Raw genomic sequence first — 21,178 nt, 5'->3', positions numbered from 1 at the left:
ATTCATTTTCTTTTTTCCTAATATTCAACACCACAAATAAATATATTTATTTTAATTTTTTTTAAATAAATAAAAATATATGTAAAACAAACTAGTACAGTATATGATCATGGAATTAAAATTGGAATTAAATTCTAATTATTAGATTTAAAGATTATTAATATTAAGAATTATAATTGAAAATAGAATTATAATGAATTTAAACTAATTGTCTTTTTATAATATAGTTTTACTTTTTTTTAATTGTAATTCTAAGATTTGTTTTTTTTATAAAATTTTAAACAAAATATATTATATTTTATATGAATTAATATATATTTTTTTAATTTAGAAAGTTAAAATGTCTAATATATATATTATTTTTAATTTAGTAAATTAGCATTTTAAATTGGTATTTTTTTTTTTAAATTGACGAAGTTAACATACCATTGTTTTTTTTAACTAGCATGTATCACGTGCATTTGCACGAGTAATAATATAAAAAAACAGTGAAAACAATATTACGGTAAAAATGTGATAGCGTTTTTAATTTTATTTTTAATCGTTTTAAATTTATGGGCGGGTCAACCCACAATCCGATTCAAATATTCATTTACTCTCACATTGCAGAACGATCTCTAAAACAATTGATAAAATTTAATTATTCAACTCAACTAGAATTTAGTCCGTGCATTTGCACGAGTAATATTATAAAAATCGTGAAAAAAATTACGGATAACATTTTTTGACATTTTTTAACCGTTTTAAGTTTATGGGTGAGTCAACCCATAATCCGACCCAAGTATTCATTTACTCAACATCAGTATATATTAGTTAGTTAAAAAGTTGAACTTATATTAATATTAAAACGTCCCGCGTTTATCAAATTTAGTGTTGAATTTAAAATATAAAGTCTTTGTAGCCTAGTTGGTTAAAGAATTGTACTTATTTTGTTAGGTTGCAAGTTCGAAACATACCTCTAGCATTTTTAATTTTATTTTTAACCGTTTTAAATTTAAAAACGGGTCAACCCACAATCCGACCCAAGTATCCAAATTAACCACAGCTCTCGACCCGGCAATCCGGACACTTTAAAAATTAAGCATCATTATATATATATAGATTAGTTTGACTTCTAGAGTCCACTTCTTTCTCATACTACGAGTGAAAGATAAAATGTAAAGACTACTAAAGTAGCCCAGACGAGACTTATTATATCCATATGAATTATGTCCTCTATCTCTATAAATATGACAAAATTCTTCCATTATTGTTCACTAATAATAGTAAAATTTATAGTTAGAGTCAAATTAAAAACTATTGATGAATCACCGTGTTCATCAAATTTGGTGTTGAATTTAAAATACAAAGTGTTATTAGTCTAGTTGGTTAAAGATTTGTATTTGTTTTGTTATGTTGCAAGTTCGAACTATACCTGTAGCATTTTTAATTTTATTTTTAACCGTTTTAAGTTTATGGACGGGTCAACCCACAATCCGACCCAAGTATCCATTTATTCTCACATATATATTCAAATTAACCACAGCTCTCGATCCGGTAATCCGGACACTTTAAAAATTAAGCATCATTATATATACAGCTCACGAATACTAGGCAAATTATTGACATTTAAGTTTTTTTTTATATTCATTTTCAAACATATTGTACACGTTTAATTATGATTCTACTCTCTTTTCAAAAATCTTTCTCAATTTGTTTCTATTTTTCCTTTCTCGAATGCCCCGTTTTTAAGAACGGTTCGCACACCGGTAATGATTAGAAACTCCGTGCCTTACCTATCCGCTTGAATTCCGTCTTAGAAAAAGTGTGACGAGGGATTTTGGATGGTAGGTCTGACCCATTTACTTTTGTAAAACAAAGAAAGTTTATGTGTTGCTTAGGTTATGTTAGAGAACTCTTTTGGTTACCTCCCTCTTGAATCTCATAAAGGTGAGATGATGAACCAAAATTAAAGTTCTCTAGTATAAACCTTAAAAATTGGCTCGTATATGTTTTAAATCAACTGTGTGTTTGAACATATTTATTTAATTGACTTGAGAATCGTCATATAAGTTACTTCACAAATAAACTAAAATAATAAAATTAGAGATTTCGTGTTAAAGGGTTTGGCGTTTGGCGTTTGATTACGTGTGAGAAATAGTCTTTATACATTGAAATATTGGTCGTTTGATATTTAAATGATTTTCACACTTGCGTTCACAAGATGAGATCAAAGATTTAAGAACGTATTTATAAGCATGAAAATTTGACATATTCTATTTTATAAATAATATTATTATTTATAATAATATTAAAATAATATTTGAATTTTTAAATTTAAAATAACCCAAAATGAGATAAAAGATCAAATTAAAATTAATTATTGTGAATTAAACCCTAATTAGAAAAATTAAATAAAAATCCAAAAATAATTTGAGGTTAAAATATTATATTTATTTTATCCAAATTATTTAATTATAATTTAAACATAAATTATGTATAATTTATGTCTTAAAATAATTAAATAAATATTCCAAAATACAAAAAATACAAATAATGAACATAAAAAATTATTTTGTGAAATTTTTGGTGAAGAAAAACGTAAGAAAGAGGTTAAAATTTGATTTCAAATAACATTTTTATAAAAAAATAAAACTGATAATCGGGTGTAGCCGAAAATGTGAAATTAAATTGCAGCAGGATCGTGGGCCATTAGATCAACGCTGAATTTTCATCCATCGCCTAGGAATCAGCCATGCTTGCCCGCTGTAACGAAGCACACGCGCGCCCGGTCCACACAGAAACAACTAACAAGACGTCAAGCTCTCTAGCCCAGATTTCCCAATGCCAACAATGCGATTTGGACATATCAAAATGACGTCGTTTTGATTGTCTTCTTCGCGAATTCCTGCAGGCCGCGACAATCTCCAACGATCTTATAGAAGCTCTAGTTTCTTCGTTAGTTGATCTTATCCTTCCATTTTTTCCTACATGCTCTCCTTATCCTCGCCTACAATAGTCTGTGCCTATTAATCTTATCTTCCCCTAGAACTAGGCTGCCACGACTAAGGATAAAATTAGGGATAGAACTTCGGATGATCAAATTGAACTTGAATTCATCCTCCTCAACCAACCTAAAGCTACTATAAATAGTCCTTAGGTGATCCTCTATCAAATAATCAAACAATCAACACATATTACATACAAAATCGAAGAATTCAAAAAAGTTCCGGCCAAGAATAGATTTCTGTAAAAACTTCTCCGGTGATCACGGCTTCGATCCAGGCTTCTGGAAAGCTTCCAATATATCCTTGGAGTGTTCTCCAATTGTTTGTAAGCCTCTAGATCCTTTGTAATTCGATTTGTGTTTAAAAATTAGATTTTTCTAAGTTTGATTGGTTTGATCTGTTCTAGAGTTTAATTATGTGACTTTTTTGTTTAGAATAAATCCCTAGATGTTATATGAACTTTATGTTGAAAGAGATTTGATCAAATCAACCTTAAACTAAAAAAACAAAAAATTTAATTAAAAATCTCGATTTTTTAAAATTCATATTCTTGAGTTTTAATCTTAATTTTTTTTATTCAAATAACTGTTAAACATATTTGTAAACATGCTAAGATGATTTCCAGATCACTGTAACATCAACCCAATCATGTTTGATCAAACATAATTTTTGAAAATTTTGAATTTCATCTTAAAAAATTGTTACAGAGCTGCTACGATGTTATTGTTTTGGTTGTGTTCAACTATGTTCATCATTTCATAACTAATGGAATAAAAATCAGACCTTGAAATGACCTAATTCAAAAGATCCCAAATTTTGCCCTAAAAATAATTTTTAAAAATTGATTATTGTAAAGATTGATTGTTCGTGATTATGGTTAGGGCTTGTGTTCCTCATAATCATATGAATCATCTGCAACTTATAGATCATGATTCCATATATGTATAAAAAGTTATAGCTTTTGCAATTCTTGGTCAAATCAAGAACATTCGGTCCCCGGCGACCAAGTCCTATAGGACCGGGACCGAGAATCTTCGGTTCGGACCGAGACCAATGATCGATGTTATTAAGTTAGGACCGAGATCGATGACCGGTGTTCTTGAGTCAATGACCGATGTTCTTGAGCTAGGACCGAGACTCAAGACCGGTGTTCTTGAGCAAGGACCGACATATCTGACCGATGTTTCTAACCTGGGATCGAGAGGTCTAACCTGGGACCGAGCCTCCTAGGTTCACAATCGATAAAATCTAGACCTAGGACCGAGCCTCTCAAACCTAGGACAGACCAACATAAGTTCAAGATCGAGCCTTCTGAACCCCAAGACTGAGCCCTCTAGTCTCGAGACCGAGCAGTCCAAGTTCAAGACCGAGCTCTTCAACCCAGGACCGAGCCCTCCGGTCTCTAGACCTATGCTCCTAAGCTTTGATTCAGACCACCTCGGTCTAAACCGAGCCTGTCCGAGCCCAGATCGGCAAAACCGGACCTAGACCCAAACCCTAAGACTCTAGTCTTAAGGCCTGTTTGGTTCCACTTTTCAAAATCTAAAATTATTTTTGTAATTTTGGAACCCCAATTCATTTTCAAATCATCCCGAAAGGTCAGAAAATAATATTTAAATATTTTCGGGATATTTTCTAAACAAGTATTTTGGCCAATGCCCCGTTTATAATTTATTTTTAAATTCTAACACTTTTCTGATATTTTTCAGGGTTTTTACTCAATTTTATATCAACGAATTTTACGCCCTTTAAAATATTTTTTTATAATTATTTACGTAATCTAAACTTATCATTTTTTGGGATTCCCAGACTACTAATTAAAGAAAATAAATTTTATAATAGCCATACTATGTTTATTTTAAATTTAAAACCGTCATTCGACGGACGCGGAGGACATAACGCGAAAGTCTTTTCCCGAGCGTAACTAAAATCTAAACCCTTATAGAAACTCTAGTATAAAATACGTTTGTACACGTACACATTTTTACTAATCTGTAAAAAATCATTTGGTGACACTGTTTTCAAATAAATAATCTTTTAAATTAGTTATATTTAATTATCTTAAACTGAGTTTTAACCAAATTATTATTTGGTCCCAGATGATTAAAATTTGAATAAAGTTAATTATTTTTATAGTTAATTTCTAAAACTCCCATGTATTTAAAAAAAAAAAATTAAAATTTTTTTTTTATTTTAAAACAAAGATTGCTTGACACGCAAACAAAGGTTGAAACTAGGGGTGTAAACGAGCCGAACTGAGCTCGAATAAGCCCTGGCTCGAGTTCGGTTCGATTAGTTTTTTATTGGCTCGACTCGAGCTCGATCGAGCTTTCAATATTAAGCTCGAACTCGGCTCGATCATATAACCATAGACTCGAGTTCGACTCAAAAGGCTCGAATTTAAATATATTTATATTAAAAAAATATATAATAGAAGTCGAGAGTCCATTCGTCGGACCATACACCCTCTGCGTATTTTTTTGTTTTACTCCCCATAATTTTTCTTAGCTAGGACTTGGTTCATGTAAGCGTAAGAATACAAATAGAATACCTAGTAGAGTTATTTAAGATATTCATATTGTCAATTTCCTTAAATAATAACGTAAAAAATAAAGATAATAGCTAAAGTGCAAAATGTTAGACTATCCTATATCCACACCATTTTAGACTCTTTTCATGTGTTCTCGCCGGCCGTCTACGGCTTCCAACCACAGAACCAGGCCGTGGTGATTCATGGCGAGTTTTCCATGCAATCCACTTCTCTCCTTCAAACCTCGAATTTCTACTTTATCCAATTCCCATCGTCACTCTCCCTCGGTACATGCTTTCGGTCGCAGTGATTTTGATAGTTTCGCCAGGCGTGTAGCCTCCGGCGATCTATGGAGAGATGCTTGGCGGAGAGCAAACGATGGATTTGAGCTATTCGTCTACGAAACCAAGAAAACGGCAGAACGCGTCGATCGCCGCTATTCCTTTTCTACACGACTCTCCGCCGCCGCCCAATCCGCTGTCTATCGAGCCAAGGAACTCGATCGCGACCTCGAGCTTACTCAGCGTTGGAGAAATTTTACGCTCGACTTCACCCGAAACTGGCCGCGGGTTTGTTTCCGTTTCTCTTCTATAATCCGCAATCTATTTCCGCCATTGCTTTGAAGTTTGCTTTGAACCTAATCTTGTATGCTAATTGATGTTATTTTCTTATCATTGATCCGAATATTATACTATGCTAATTATATGTGTTCATTTTTCTCATCATTTCAGTACAGGAAGCAACTCAATGATGTCTTAGACACTCCAATAGGCAGAGGTTTTGCTGTGAGTACTACCTATTCTATTGTTACATATTTTTGTTTATTTTCTATTCATTATATAGCTGATATTTGGTTGAGATTTTAGTGTTATATGAACTGTATTGACCACTACTTTCATGTAGAGGTTCATGATAAAAGTGATGCATCATCCTCACGTTTACTGAAATTTGAACAAATTATGATGAGATACATGATTTCAGGATGAAAGCTTAGGTTTTCTTTTCTGTTATAATGAACTTAGTATATTGTTTTGGTATCACGTTGGTGAAGACAAAGAGCCTCTTATGTTACTATTGCAGCATACACTAAAGATTCATTCTTTCTTTTGAGAATTGAAGGGCTGCTGCATCTCTGATCAGCAACATGATAATTTTGTGTTTCCTCTTCTATCATATGTTTAAAATATGTCTTGTCTTATGTAAACTCGTATGCTTATGCAGACAATATTCTTCCTGTGGTTTGCTTTATCTGGATGGCTGTTTCAAATCTTGATATATGCGACATTGATACTGCCATTTGCCGCTCCTCTTCTTATTGGCGCTGTTGCGAACAATTTTGTGATCAAGGTAACTTGTTTGTACCCGTGAGCTGTGTGTTTATCTTACTGTTCATGGGATGTTTAAATCTTGCTTATCTCACCCTTTGTTGACTTCAATTTCTACTGGGTTTATGATTTTAAATGAACAATTTTATTACTACTTCAGATCCAGTACATTATTGGGTTATAATGTTGTAGCTCATTTTTTTAATTTGCCAAAAACTAAAAATTAACAATTGACAAAATAGATATAAAAAGAATTATGTAGCATGATCTAAAGATGAACAATAACTTTTTTCATCCATTTTTTGTTTGTTAGCAGAAAATTATTCTTGTCATATTGTGTTTTTATTCTTTCCTAAATGATTATCTTTTGTGGTTGTGATTCGTCAACTACGAACATGTTTGCAATTGATGAGTAGTATTTGATGTTCATTTTACTTCTTTAACAGGGATCATGCCCAGCTTGTAAGAAACAATTCATGGGTTACAGAACCCAGACTGTTCGTTGTACAAGTTGTGGCAATATTGTATGGCAGCCGCAGTCGCAAGGGGACTTCTTTTCGAGAGGTAACGGAGGCAATTCTCGATCCTCAAAAAAATCTGATCCCGATATAATTGATGTCGAGTTCGAGGAGAGATGAATAAAGAACCATACACTGATTTTAAGTGCATTAGTATCAGTTTGGTGCCAGCAAAAGGAAAAAAGAAAAGAAGCAAAAGATGAAATTGAATAGTGCTAATTTTATCTGCTCTCAGTTGTCAATGTAAAAAGTCTTTCTCTCTTTTTTTACATGTAAGGTTCTTCTTTTGCCAATAGTGTTGTTGATTATTTATGTACTTTTATTACAATCTACTAAGGTAAATTTTTTATGATTAATATACTAAGATGAAATTGGAATTTTCTTTCCCCCCAGCTTTGTTTTAGTCAAGTAGAAGGGAATGTGGATAGTGTATCATAAAGACATACAAAGATAAATGTATGTTCTTTATGCTACAGATAGAAAGATGCTAAAACTTGTTATGATTTTCAGCGACGATTATGCATCTTTAGGAGTTTAGAAATGGTTGACTCCCATATCAGAAACTGCTTCTCGTCTTGAAACAGCAGCTTGATGATACCATCTTTTGTCTTCAAGCAGAGAAACATGTATCCTTGGTCAATGTTCTTGTCCTCATCAACAGCAACAATTTTATCTGCCATGATGAATGCTATCATGAGTTATCTGTACATTGGTAGTCATCACTCTCTTTTTCTCTGATATTTTTTTTAACAGATTATGATTTCTATAGAATATGGTAAGAAAGAAACAATACATTCTTTCATTGCTGTTAGGACTCCTTGTAGATATTTCTTTCGGAAGCTGAATATGACCTGCATGTTCTTCAGATAAACTGTTACCCATTTGAACTCCTGTTTGCCTGCCATTGTTTTTATTAGTTTATACTTTATAGCTTGTTGATTCAATAAGAAGAATATATTTTAAACTTTGGTGAACTCGGAAGCAGTTTGGACACAATTAGGTATGTAACTCATACCTGAAGGCATGATAATGAAAAGTTCAACGCCAGCTCGAAGAAGCTCTTGGTGCCTTGTCAAACTGGTATCGGCTATGGCTCTTGATTTTAGTGTTGCAGCTCCTCTTAAACCTGCAGTTATCTTCATATGCTTAATTTGTTTATTTGTCATTAAAATAATGGTGAATGTAGGATTTTTTTTTTTAAAAATTTCGTGTGATGAACAAATTGGATTATTTGGGTTAAACATGACTAAAATATGCTTTGTCAAACAAGGCCTTATTTTTATTTTTTAACTTCTAACTAGTTATACCAAAGTTAGAATTAACAATACATGTTGCTGCTGTGGCAGTTAAAGTGATCATGTCGATAGGTGTACGGGTGGCGAGTCCTGATTTGACAGCAGTTGCGACACGAGATCGGAGTGCCCCGAGAGACTCTGCCACCTCAGCACAGGCAGTTGTCATTAGTGCAGCAGCCGAGGCAACTACATGGTTCATATCTTGGTCATAGGCTAGCACAGGGCTCTGCTCGGGTGTGGCTGCAGGCATGTTAGTGGTCAAGCCAGCAATGGCTGCAGCCAGCTGAGTCAGAGAAAGGGCCGCATCTAAATTTGCATTGTGTAGTCGAACTTCTTCTTTCTTCCTTTCCCTATATAGTTTGAACTTACTGATTAATGTCTTGCCTTTCAGCCAACCCTAAAAAGAAGAAAAGAAGACGATGATTAAAACATTAAGTCGCGTTTGGAAGAGATCTGGCTGTCTGGCTAGTGGCTCTACCCATGGTTCATGCACGGTGTTGTCAGCATATCTGTTACAAAGGATCCGACTTTGGTAAGTTTTATCCTCTTCTTTACCCTCTTTGCATTCTTCTTCTGTTCCAGCACTACTACTACTAGTAGTAGGCAACATGAGATTCTGGCCCAGAAAAAAAGAGTTAGAAAAAGGAACATATTATATACAATGGGGAAAAGATCTGAATTTTCTTTTTCTGACTGACTTGGGATTTAAGAATCTGGTGGAAGTCTAGGGCAGAGGGGCTCCATGATCTGCATAAGAACTCCATGGCGTGGTCTGGATTCGAGGAGGGAACTCTGTGTGTAAAGTTCAAGTTGTCGGATTTGATGGAGTTGTTGTTACTGGTTTGAAATGCTGCCAATGAAACTGCCCCGACGGCTCCAGCTCCTTCTGGACCAGGTAATTGACTATCCATGGTTTGTTTATTATTATTAATGATACCTGTTGCTGCAAGTATTAACAGAAATAGGAAGGTATATTCTGAAAAAGGAAAATAGTCATTGGGATTATAATCTTTTTGTTGGAATAGGAGTAGGAATAAGAGGAGGAGAAAGTGATAGGGCTTTCTTCCCTAAAGTAGAAAGGAATGAAAGAGAGGAACAGTTCTAACCTTCCTCTGATAACCCTCTCTTTTCTTATAGGGAGGCAACCTTTTGCATGAGAAAATGTGACCCAATATTATTGGAAATAATTTTGTTTCTTAATCTGGATTGTTAAAGAAACCTTAAAAATGATTCTTTGAATTTGGATCACTTAAGAGTCTTGTTCGGATTCAGGAGCTATTTAAATAACCCGAGTTATTTAGAAAATAGTTATTGGTAGTGATTTTGAGGTGTATAGTTTTTTTAATATAAAAAGTATTTTAGTTATGAATGAAGTGAAGTGATGAAAGAAAAAGAGAATGAAATGATGTTTGATTAGGTTTAAGTTATTTAAAAAACTTAAACTGAAGAAGACGAGTTCTTGTTCTTAGTTTTTCAAAAAAATTGATTATTTAAAAATGAATTATTGATGATTATTTTGAAAAAGTAGAGATTTTTTTTTTGGTAAAAAATTTAAAAGTTATTAATATATAATAATAAAATAAAAAATAATAATTTAAAATATATTGTAGTTTGCTTAATGAATTGAATTATGTGATGGATTAGAAGGTGAGTGAGATGCTTTTTGGATTGGATTATTTAAATAATCCAAACTGATCTCTTAGAGCTTGCGTGATATTTTGGGTCTTTTGAAATTTTTACTCAAAATTCAATATTTTTTCTCATTTCACTTATTTATCACTCTTTTTATCTATTTAAATTTCAAATACTCTTTATTTAATATATTCCATCTTGTCTATTTACATTTAAAAGGTAGAATGATTATTAAATTAAAAAAAAAAAGTCCAATAAAGATTTTATCCAAAACCCATATAAAATTGTTTGATGTTGAATTAAGATTTATGAAAAAAAAGATTTTGTGTTAGGTGGTTAAAATGTTATTTAATATTTGAAGGCATTAATTAGTTTCTTACTCTCCTTAGGAGTTTTTCAAATAACTCCATAAAAATCAAACATTATTTTACTCCCCTCTCATAAATCACATCCCCTTTTCTTTCTCCCTCGGATCGTCGAAGGGAACAAGTCATTTTACCGCGTCACTCAATTCATTAACAAAAATACTAAAATATCATATATTTTAAATTTTTATTTTTTATTTTATTTATACATATCCATACATTTTAAGTCATTTTATAAAAATAAAATAAAATTATTACCTCTTTAGAATTATCACTATCATTCATTAATTTTCTCTTTATGAGTTTTTTTTAAGTAACCTCAATCTTAACCAAGCTATAATGTTTCTGTAACCATCTTAAAAATATAAAAAGTATTAATTGTTGAAGAGTACAGAAGTGAATTTATTTAAGGTAGTTTGAAGTGGGTTTATTTGAAGATTTTTATTCAAAATTCATATATTTTATCACATTTATTTGTAACTTTTTACGTATTCAATTTATTAGCAAAATATATTAAAATAGTTTTGTTTTAGTTTTATAAAAATGACATTATAATAGCAATAGGCCTTGTTTGAAGAATGAATTATTTGGTTTTTACCTAGGATTTGTCTCCCAAAAGCTTTGTTTGACCTAAATGAAAAGAAAACCAGTTTTTAATTTTTTTTTACTTGAAGTAGCATATCCCAATAAATAAAGAGGATAATTTTAGTATTTTAATAGATAAGAAAATTGATTAGATAGTTGGAGTGATAGGATTAGTTTTTGAATAAAATCCTAGAAAAGACTTAGGCTTGGAAGAATTTTCAAATAACATCATACAAATCAAATATTATTTTACAAATCTTATCTGTCACATTATTCAATTTATTAATCAAAATATTAAAATATTTTTTATTTTGTTAAATCAAACAAGTCAAAGTATAACGGTATATTTGTACTTTTTAAATTTTACAAAGAATTACCAGTTTATTTGTACTTATTTATATACCAAGATATAAATTATCTATAATTATGAAAAAATAGTTAAAATAATTTGAAAAATTGAATATCTTGATTAAAATGAATCCTCTATAATAAAAAAAATTAAAAAATCATAGTCTCAATAATAATGATATATTGTTTACTTACTTTAAACAACAACAAGAGCAAGATCAAAGTAGTAAAAGAATGGTAAGGGGGAGAATCAAGGAGTTGATTATAGGCAGTTCGGGGAGTCCTATGAAGATTAGAGATAGATAAAGTTAGCACGTGGACAGATATGAATGAGTAGGCAACCAATGTGGTAGGTGATACATGGGACTGATTGATTGAATGTAACTTCAAAAGTGCATTGGGATCTCCATTCTTATTGCCTCCAAGCCTAAAAGGGTAAGTAATAATCTATTTCTAACTTTTATTTTATACTCATGAGAGATTATAAAATAAGATGCTTAAACTAATCCCAATTAAAAGAAGGCAATTATGTTTATTGAAAGCATAACTCACCACGTGCCCCATGGCTGATCTTGTCTCCATGGCCCCCATCTGCCAACCAAAACCTGGTCTTGTCTCCTCCTCAACCCCCACCCCCATTTACTATATAGAAATGAAATGATATTTATGGGAGTGATTGTCACACTAGAAAAAAAATGGTTTCCAAGAATAGAAGCGCGTCATTATGCCTCTTTGTATTCCCATTACTCACAAAACAATAGCGCGCCTCTCAAAACTCATTACAAGTCCAAACATTCAAACCCTATCGCATGCGAGTTCTGTCTCTGTTCGGCGTTTTACGTTCCGTTCTTCAACTACTTGAGACCTTCGTGTATTGAGTATAGTTGTGTATAATTTGTGATGTGATGTTTAGGAATTAGATAAACAAATGATGTTCTTTGATGCATAGAAGAATAACGAAACTAAGAACGAAGCGAAGAAATTAAGTTTAACAACGTTGAAAGGTAACAAACTATTAAAACATTTTGAATACTAAAAGTATTAGGAATGTTAGACAGTGAAGAGAAATCTTAGTGGAGAGAAATGTTAGACATTATATTCTAATTTTAATAATATTACATTTTAATTTATAAGACATTACATTTCAGTTTAAAATACATTATAATTCAATTTTAAAAATGTTATAGTTCACTTTAAATAAGATTACATTTCAATTTATAAGACATTAAATTTTAATTTTAATAATATTAAATTTCAGTTTAAATGATATTATATTTAATGACAATATATTTCAATTTATAATACATTAAAATTTAGTTTAGAATATATTACCTTTCAGTTTTAATAACATTTTATTATAAGACATTACATTTTAGTTTTAATAACATTAAATTTCATTTTATAAGACATTACATTTCAGTTTTAATAACATTTCAATTTATGTCAATTCGTGCAAGAAAATCACTTATTTTAAACATCCAAATTTCTCTAAATGGCCTTTACAAACTCGTTCGAGAACTCTCGGACGTCCATAAAGAGATTGTCAAGGACATCGGTTTCGGCTCCCTCATGTCCTTGGTATCTCAAAATGCCATTTCGATCTATGTTGTCACCTCTTGAGCAAATTCGATGCTAGAAGGAGTGCTCTAATTTTGAGTAACGGAGAGATGCTAAAAATCAAGGAAGAGGATATTCAGTGCGTGTTGAACCTCTCTAGAGGTGGCGTCGAAATAACATAGTCTAAAGGACATAACTCTGATGGAGTAGAGTACCTCTAAATGTTGAGGATTTGGAGGAAAAGCTGGATGGGAGTGATAATAGAGGATCTTCTACAATTCTGTCTATGGCAGAGAAAATAATAGTAAACACAGTTACGGATGACGACTTCAAATGAGACTTCGTTGTATAGGCTGTCTCCAACTTTATGTGGACAATGTTGGTTCTGATTATCGAATCTTCTAAGAAAAGTTATGAAGAAAGAAAATGTTGGAAAAAACTAGGAAGAACAATATTATTTGTTAAAGAGGAAAAGTTTTAAAAGTCTTAAGTGTTGTATATCAACATTTACAAATAACCCTTATAAATGAGTGAATTAGTCTAGAAATTTTAAATTACTTATACATACAGGCCTATGCCTATTAATAATTAAATAATCCCTAATTGCATAAAAGACAATAAAGGCCGAAAATTTTTAATTTGCTGACAATCAATGCTTAGACTTATAATCTCCCTCGTAAGCTTGATTTGGTTCGAGATTCTTCACGTCGAGCACCTCTCGCATCTCTACAAATTTGACTATTGCTAGTGCCTCGGTGAGAATGTACGCATGTTGCACTCTAGTGCTTACGAAATCTACAACGATTTGTCGGTTCTCAACACATTCACGGATGAAGTGGAACCGAGTGTCGATGTGTGTTGCATCCATGAAACATTAGATTCTTTATTAATGCTATTCTAGACTTGTTGTCGACATAAAAGGTTATCAACCTCGATTCGCATCTGAGCACCTCGCTCAACAAGTTTCTCATTCAAAGTCCTTGACACGATGCTGCAGTAGTTGCCATAAACTCTGCCTCACATGAAGATAAAACAACAATTCGCTACTTTTGAGATTGTCAAGTGATCAAATTCCTGTTGAGATAAAATACCATCCTTCTGGTGCTTTTTCTATCGTCTGTGTCACCAGTTAGGTCGTTGTCAGTAAAACTAACGAGTTCTTCAACTTCTCATCCTTTTCTTAACTGGATCCCATAACTCATCGTTCTTTTCACGTAACAAAGAATGTGTTTTACTTCCTGTTAATTTAGAGTAGTAGGTTGCTCCATGTGTCGACTCACTATGCCAACTGCATAAGAGATATCATGTTGAGTGTGTGTGAAGTACCTAAGACACCCGATGATACGCCTATACTCTTTCGGATCCACTAAGCTTCCTTCCACATCCTTATCCTTTCCGAGCTGCAACTTTGCTTCCATCGGATACTTGCTTGAGTTGCAATCCTTCATTGCAAATTGTTTCAACACCTTCTTCGCATAAGGTGACTACTTTACATCGATGTTATCTTTCTTCTGGTTCACATCGATACCAAGATAATATGAAAGTAGCACGAGATCACTCATCTCGAACTCCTTCATCATCTGTTTTTTGAATTCCTAACACCCTTGATACTTGATCATGTCACGATCAAGTCGTCGATGTATATGCCAACAATGAGTACTTCTCCATGATTTCTCGTGTACACATCCTTCTCTTGAGAATATTTCACAAGTCCAAGACTCATCATTCTCTTGTTAAGGCAAGTGTTCCACTCCCTTGGTGTTTGACGTAGTCCGTAGAGAGCCTTGAATAACTTGTACACTTTGTGCTCTTTATTCTTGATGATGAAGCCTTCATGTTGAGCAACATAGACTTCTTCTTTGATGTCACCATTGAAAAATGCTGATTTGACACCCAAGTGGTGGATCTCCCATCCATTGTGAGATGCGATGGCAAGAATTAGCCGACTATATCAAATGCAAATGTCTCCTCAAAATCAACGTTTTGCTTCTGTACATAGTCTTTCATTTCCAATCTCTCTTTGTGTTTGAGCATGTTGCCTTTTCTATCTCTTTTAAACTTGAAAACCCACTTTAACCCGATGATCTTGTTACCGGGTGGTAAGTCGGTGAGCTCCCATGTCCTTTTTTTTCTGATGGACTCGAGCTCTTTCTTCATGACCTCATACCACGGCTCTTGGCTGCCGCCTCGTGATATGTTTTTGGCTCGTCGATGGTGAGCAACAATAATTCATCACGATCCATTTATACCAATGGTGCCTCCGAATAGACATCTCGTAGAATTCCGAATTCAACAAAATTTTGTAAGAGCTCGTTGTTGTTGTTACACCACTTCCACTTCTTCTCTTCCTCGAACACAACATCTTTGCTCACACGGATTTTCCCGCAAACTGGATTAGAAAACCTATGCGCTTTGCTTCAGTCTTCAAACTTCACATTTTTGGTGATTTTCTCGTCGAGCTCATTGAGCTTTTCTTCATGGAGCAACACTACTTATGTTTCCTCCTTGGACGATTCTTACACGAACTCTTCAAGGTTTGTCTCATCGTCTTCGGGAAAAGCATATGTCACTCCCTCAACGAACAATAATGTTGGCTTCTTGTCATAAAAGCTAGTAAGGTTTTCCTCATCGTCTTCGGGAAAAATATTCGTTAAGACGCGTAATGCCCATACTTTTTAAAGGCATAACACTTCATTGTTCCTTATCATCGCGGGACTTGGTGTCTTCTTCTCAATGTGAGATTTCTACACGACCTCTCCCTTGACCTTGTCCTTTTTCACGACCTTGGTTATCTCCACCGTTGCCGCTACGACTCGACGATCTAGAAGAAAAATTGGCTTTTATATTTTTTTATTCGTGACATTCATTCATCATTCGTGAGTAATAGGTGCTCCTGCTGTTGGTCTATGTAGTCGCGAAGTCTCTCCTCATGGACTTTAAGACGGCCAACGATCTCCTCGACGATCATATTCTTGAGGTCACCAAATTGCTCGATCGCTTTAACGATCTACATGTATGTTTGTGATACGACTTTAAAGAACTTCTTGACAAAGGAGATCTCCTGCACCTTCTCTCCCAATGAGCGAATACCAGTCAAAATGGATGTCTATTTTATGAGAAATCATCCACCGATTCCCCATTCTTCATGTGAATTGCCTCGAATTGTGTGTTTCAAGGTTTGTACTTTTGCCTCCTTAACTCTCTCCACTTCAACATGCATTGTGTTTAGCGTTTTCCATGCTAGCTTGGCAGAATCCTTCTCGGCCACCATGAGAAGGACGTCCTCAGGAAGCGCTTGATAGATGGTGGCGAAAGACATTATATCCTTCCGTTCGTCGACCTCATCGAGCATCACAACTTCTCACACTCCTTTTGGTTGTAAGTTTACCCACATCTTTAACGCCTACACCAAATAGTTAATCTTCATGAGTAACGGATATGAGAGTGTTATGTTCCTTCTCTTTCTATCTTCATTGTCAACGCATCTCTGGTTGATCTTGTCGACGACATGTTCTTTAGATATGCTCTGATACCAAATGTTGGTTCTGATTATCGGATCTTCTAAGAACGGTTATGAAGAAAGAAAACGTTGGAAAAAATTAGGAAGGCCAATAATATTTGTTAAAGAGGAAAAGTCTTAAGAGTCTTAAGTGTTGTATATCAACCTTTATAAACAACCCTTATAAAGGAGTAAATTAGACTAAAACTCTAAATTACTTATACATACAGACCCAAACCCATTAATAATTAAATAAGCCCTAATTGCATAAAAGACAATAAAGGCCAACAACTTTCAATTTAGTGACAATCAATTCTTAGACTCACAAACAACACAAAATGCATAATGTAGGTAAACAACGACTATTGTTCTTAAAAATTGTACTATCATGTTGCTTAAACTGAATTCTCATGTTTTCAACACTACAAGTTCAAAATCCTTTAATCATTAATGAATGTTGATAGAATAAAAGACCTGAACTGGTGCAAGTTCACACTAAATGGACTTGTTGATAGTGTGAAAAAATGTCAGATGAACGAAGCCCATATTATCATGGCTCACTCACGTTCTTATTGGTAATTGATTTATTTATGCACATATCATAACATTGCTCCTTAGTAGACACTTACATTATTTTAGTTATGCTACATGGACAGTGTAGTAGATTATACCGTAAAATATAAATACAAGAAACAATTCTCCATCTTGTCATTTTGGGATGACAAGATGGTATATGAGAGAAGACAGATGGAAGAGAACTAGGAGAGTTTGTCCTAGGGAGAGTGGTTGATAGGATTCCACTCCCGGCTCAAGAGATTCCACTCTTAACTATGGAGAATGAGGTTCATCAAAGAGTCCTTAAATTCGAGAGGGACTAATAGGGTTCATCATGAGTTCTCAAATTCGAGTATTGTTGGTGTTGTATGGAAGCGAATGACAGATGCAACCGTTCAATTATTAAGGGCTTGAGAAGAGGTGAATGCAGCTCAAAACTTAATGAAGAACTCAATCTTGTACGAGGCATCCAACAATACTTCATTTGTTGAATCGTGTGTTCATCCCTTTATCGACATATTCTAACAGAATGACATGTCGAAAACATTTTTCCTAGAGAGGCTCATAAAGCAACTGATCAAAGCGCTGACAATTAGTGTGACATTTATAAGCCTCAACCGTTCTTATCCACACCAATTGAGGCCCAACAAACTCCTCCAATTGATCCCCTTGAAACAGATCTATCAATTCTTGAGCCCGAGGAAAATCTATCAATACATGGGCCTCTTTCTATAGAAATGTTTGACTATTTTGCAAAATCAGCTACGACGAAGAAGAAAACTTCTCACACTACCGATGAGGTTGATATCTCCATATATTATAGAATGTAAGTTATACTCTCTTTTGCAACATAATGTCATATCTTTGTTGCACTAATGGTTTCTAACACATTCTTCATGATCCATAATTCGTCTTCCAGTGAGAAGACTCTCTATATAATGATGCAATAACCAATGAAGAGAAGTCATTTGGCATGACGCTTCAACATATTGGTCAAACAGACCTTGTAAGTGTTCATATAAATAATGTATTTCATGTGTCTAAAATTAAATTGTCATTTTCTTTGCGTTCATATTTTTTTGCATCTATATATAAGTAATCATTTGTACTTACCCGTTTACAACAGAAATAAACATGAAATCAAAATTATTGATAATAGGAAACTACTTAAGGGTATTACTTCTAATGAAAAATATGTCTAGGTTCTGGAGATACTGAAGAAGTTTATTAACTTTTTGAACTTCATATAGTCTCTCATAGCTGAGATGATCTCCACCTATAAACTGAATGTTCTCACGATACCATGTCAAGATAATACAAACTACAACGATTGTGGAGTTTATCTCATGCGGTATATGGAGACCTATATGGGCAGATTCAAGAATTGGGAGTGTGGCATCACCTTAAAAAAATTGAAGAAAATGTAACTCTTTGTTAATTAAACTTGAATATCATTCCATTGTATACACATATGTAATGTCAATTTATTAACCTGAAATGCTATGTTTATTAACCTGAAATGTCATGTTGTATTAACTGAAATGTAATGTCATATAAACTAAAATATAATATCTTATAAACTGAAATGTAATGCCTTATAAACTGAAATATAATATTATTAAAACTAAAATATAATGTCTTATAAACTAAAATGTAATGTTATTAAAATTTAAATGTAATGTCTTATAAACTGAAATATAATGTTATTAAAACTGAAATATAATGTCTTTTAAACTAAAATGTAATGTTATTAAAACTGAAATGTAATCCCCTCTTCTAGCCTAACGACAACAAGATGTGAATATTCTCAAGCTCTCTAAGGTCTGAGTTTGAGCTCGTTAGTAGACAAATTATGTACCTAGTTGAATGGTTAAATGTGTTTGCGGGCTACATTCTTAATCCGCTGTCTCATTTTTTAAAACTAAAATGTAATGTTATTTAAACTAAAATATAATATTATTAAAAGTCTAAAATTGGATTGGATTCTCATTATAATTGGCATGGTGTAAGTTGAGGGCATGGATTATAAAACAAATGGTTAAAGTTATGGTTTTGTAATTTAGAAAAAAAATTATATTTTACTTTAAAAAACAGACAGAATAAAATTTAACAAACACATTATATAGGAGTCGAACCTATGACTTTCTACTTATAAAATAGACAATCTATCCAATGAGCACGCACTAAGTGGTGCTAAAAAAATATAATACACACCATATAGACAATATCAAAGATATTTTTCTTAGAAAAAAACACTATCAAACGCATTGAATAGGGGTCAAACCTATGACTATCTACTTAGAAAACAAACGCTCTATCCACTGAGTTATAGGCACTAAGTGGTGGTAAAGAAACATAATGCACGACATATAAAGATCATCTAAGATATTATTCATTAGGAAAAACGCTCAATTCCATTAATTACATTTATGATTAACTTTCTTAAAATTACAATAATAAAAAAAACTATAAATAAAAATTTCCAAAATTGGATTGGAATTCCATTTGGCATGGTTTGAGTGGAGAGCATGGATTGTAAAAAGAATGGTAAGCCACAGTTTTGTATTTTGAAAAAAAAAATCACAATGTACTTTAAAAATCACAAAGAATCAAAGTTGTCAATCGCGGCAGATAGAGATTGAACCTATCACTTTCTGCTTAAGAAATAAATACTCTATTCATTAAGCTACAAACATTACATATTGGTAAATAAATCTAATGCACACGATATAAAGATCATCCAAGATATTTTTATTAGGAAAAAATGCTCAATTCAATTAACTACATTTAGTGTTAATTTTTTTTTAAACTTGCAATAACTAAAAAACTATAAAAAGTCAAAGTTAGATTAGATTCGCATTATAATTGGCATGTTTTAAATGGAAAGCATGGATTGCAAAAATAATGGTAAGCTATGGTTTTTTATTTTTTTAAAAAAATCACAATTTACTTTAAGAAAACACAAAGAATCAAAGTTGTCAACCGCAGTAGATAAAAGTTGAACCTATGATTTTTCGCTTAAGAAATAAATACTCTATCCACTAAGCTACAAGTATTACATATGTAATACTTGGTAAATAAATCTAATGCACACGATATGAAGATCATCCAAGATATTTTCCTTAGGAAAAAATGCTCAATTCAATTAACTACATTTAGTGTTAATTTTTTTTAAACTTACAATAATTAAAAAACTGTAAAAGTCAAAGTTAGATTAGGTTCTTATTATAATTGGCATGTTTTATGTGGAAAGAATGGATGGTAAAAATAATGGTAAGCTATGATTTTGTATTTTTTTTTAAATCACATTTTATTTTAAAAAACACAAAGAATCAAAGTTATCAAACACGCTAGATAGATAGGGTCAAACCTATGACGCTTAGGAAGCACACGCTGACTATCTATCCACTGAGCTACAGGCGCTAACACACTAAGTTGTGGTAATGAAATCTAATGCACACCATATAGAGAACATTTAATATATTTTTTCTTAGAAAAAACACACGCTGACGATCTATCTACTAAGCTACTTGCGCTAAAACACTAAGTTGTGGTAATGAAATTGAATGCACACCATATAGAGAACATTTAATATATTTTTTTCTTAGAAAAAACACTCGATTTAATTAACTATATTTATGTTAACTTTCTTAAACTTACATTAACTAAAAAAGTAAAAAGTTATTAAACGCGCCAGATAGGGGTCGAACCTATGACTTTCTGCTTAGGAAACAGACGCTCTATCCACTGAGCTACAGGCGCTAAGTGTTGATAAAGAAATGTAATGGACATCATATAGAGAACATCAAAGATATATATTTCTTATGAAAAAAACGTCAAATTTAATTAACTACATTTATGTTAACTTTCTTAAACTTACAATAATTAGAAAACGGTTAAAAATCCAAAGTTGGATTGGATTCCCAATATAATTGACATTGTTTAAGTGGAGAGTAGGGATGTTAAAAAAATATGGTTGAAA

The 21,178-nt window shown here is 32.7% G+C and overlaps 1 protein-coding gene and 1 non-coding gene across 2 annotated transcripts; one reads left to right on the top strand and one right to left on the bottom strand.

The window, feature by feature from the left end:
- The first annotated feature begins 5,626 nt into the window (after positions 1 to 5,626).
- On the top strand, positions 5,627 to 7,748 carry LOC124925500. Its single transcript, XM_047465523.1, has 4 exons — positions 5,627 to 6,086; positions 6,249 to 6,302; positions 6,739 to 6,864; positions 7,289 to 7,748. The coding sequence occupies exons 1-4, from the start codon at positions 5,721 to 5,723 to the stop codon at positions 7,478 to 7,480; spliced, it is 738 nt and encodes a 245-aa protein (XP_047321479.1). The 5' UTR covers positions 5,627 to 5,720; the 3' UTR covers positions 7,481 to 7,748.
- A 13,137-nt stretch (positions 7,749 to 20,885) lies between these two features.
- TRNAR-CCU lies at positions 20,886 to 20,958 on the bottom strand. The gene has a single exon. It is a non-coding gene; the product is annotated as a tRNA-Arg (tRNA).
- Positions 20,959 to 21,178: the final 220 nt, after the last annotated feature.

The sequence above is a fragment of the Impatiens glandulifera genome, chromosome 2 (assembly GCF_907164915.1).
Source record: "Impatiens glandulifera chromosome 2, dImpGla2.1, whole genome shotgun sequence".
In the NCBI taxonomy this organism is placed as follows: Eukaryota; Viridiplantae; Streptophyta; class Magnoliopsida; order Ericales; family Balsaminaceae; genus Impatiens; species Impatiens glandulifera.
Note: the sequence above shows the minus strand (reverse complement) of the source record. Positions and strands in the feature narration are given on the sequence as shown.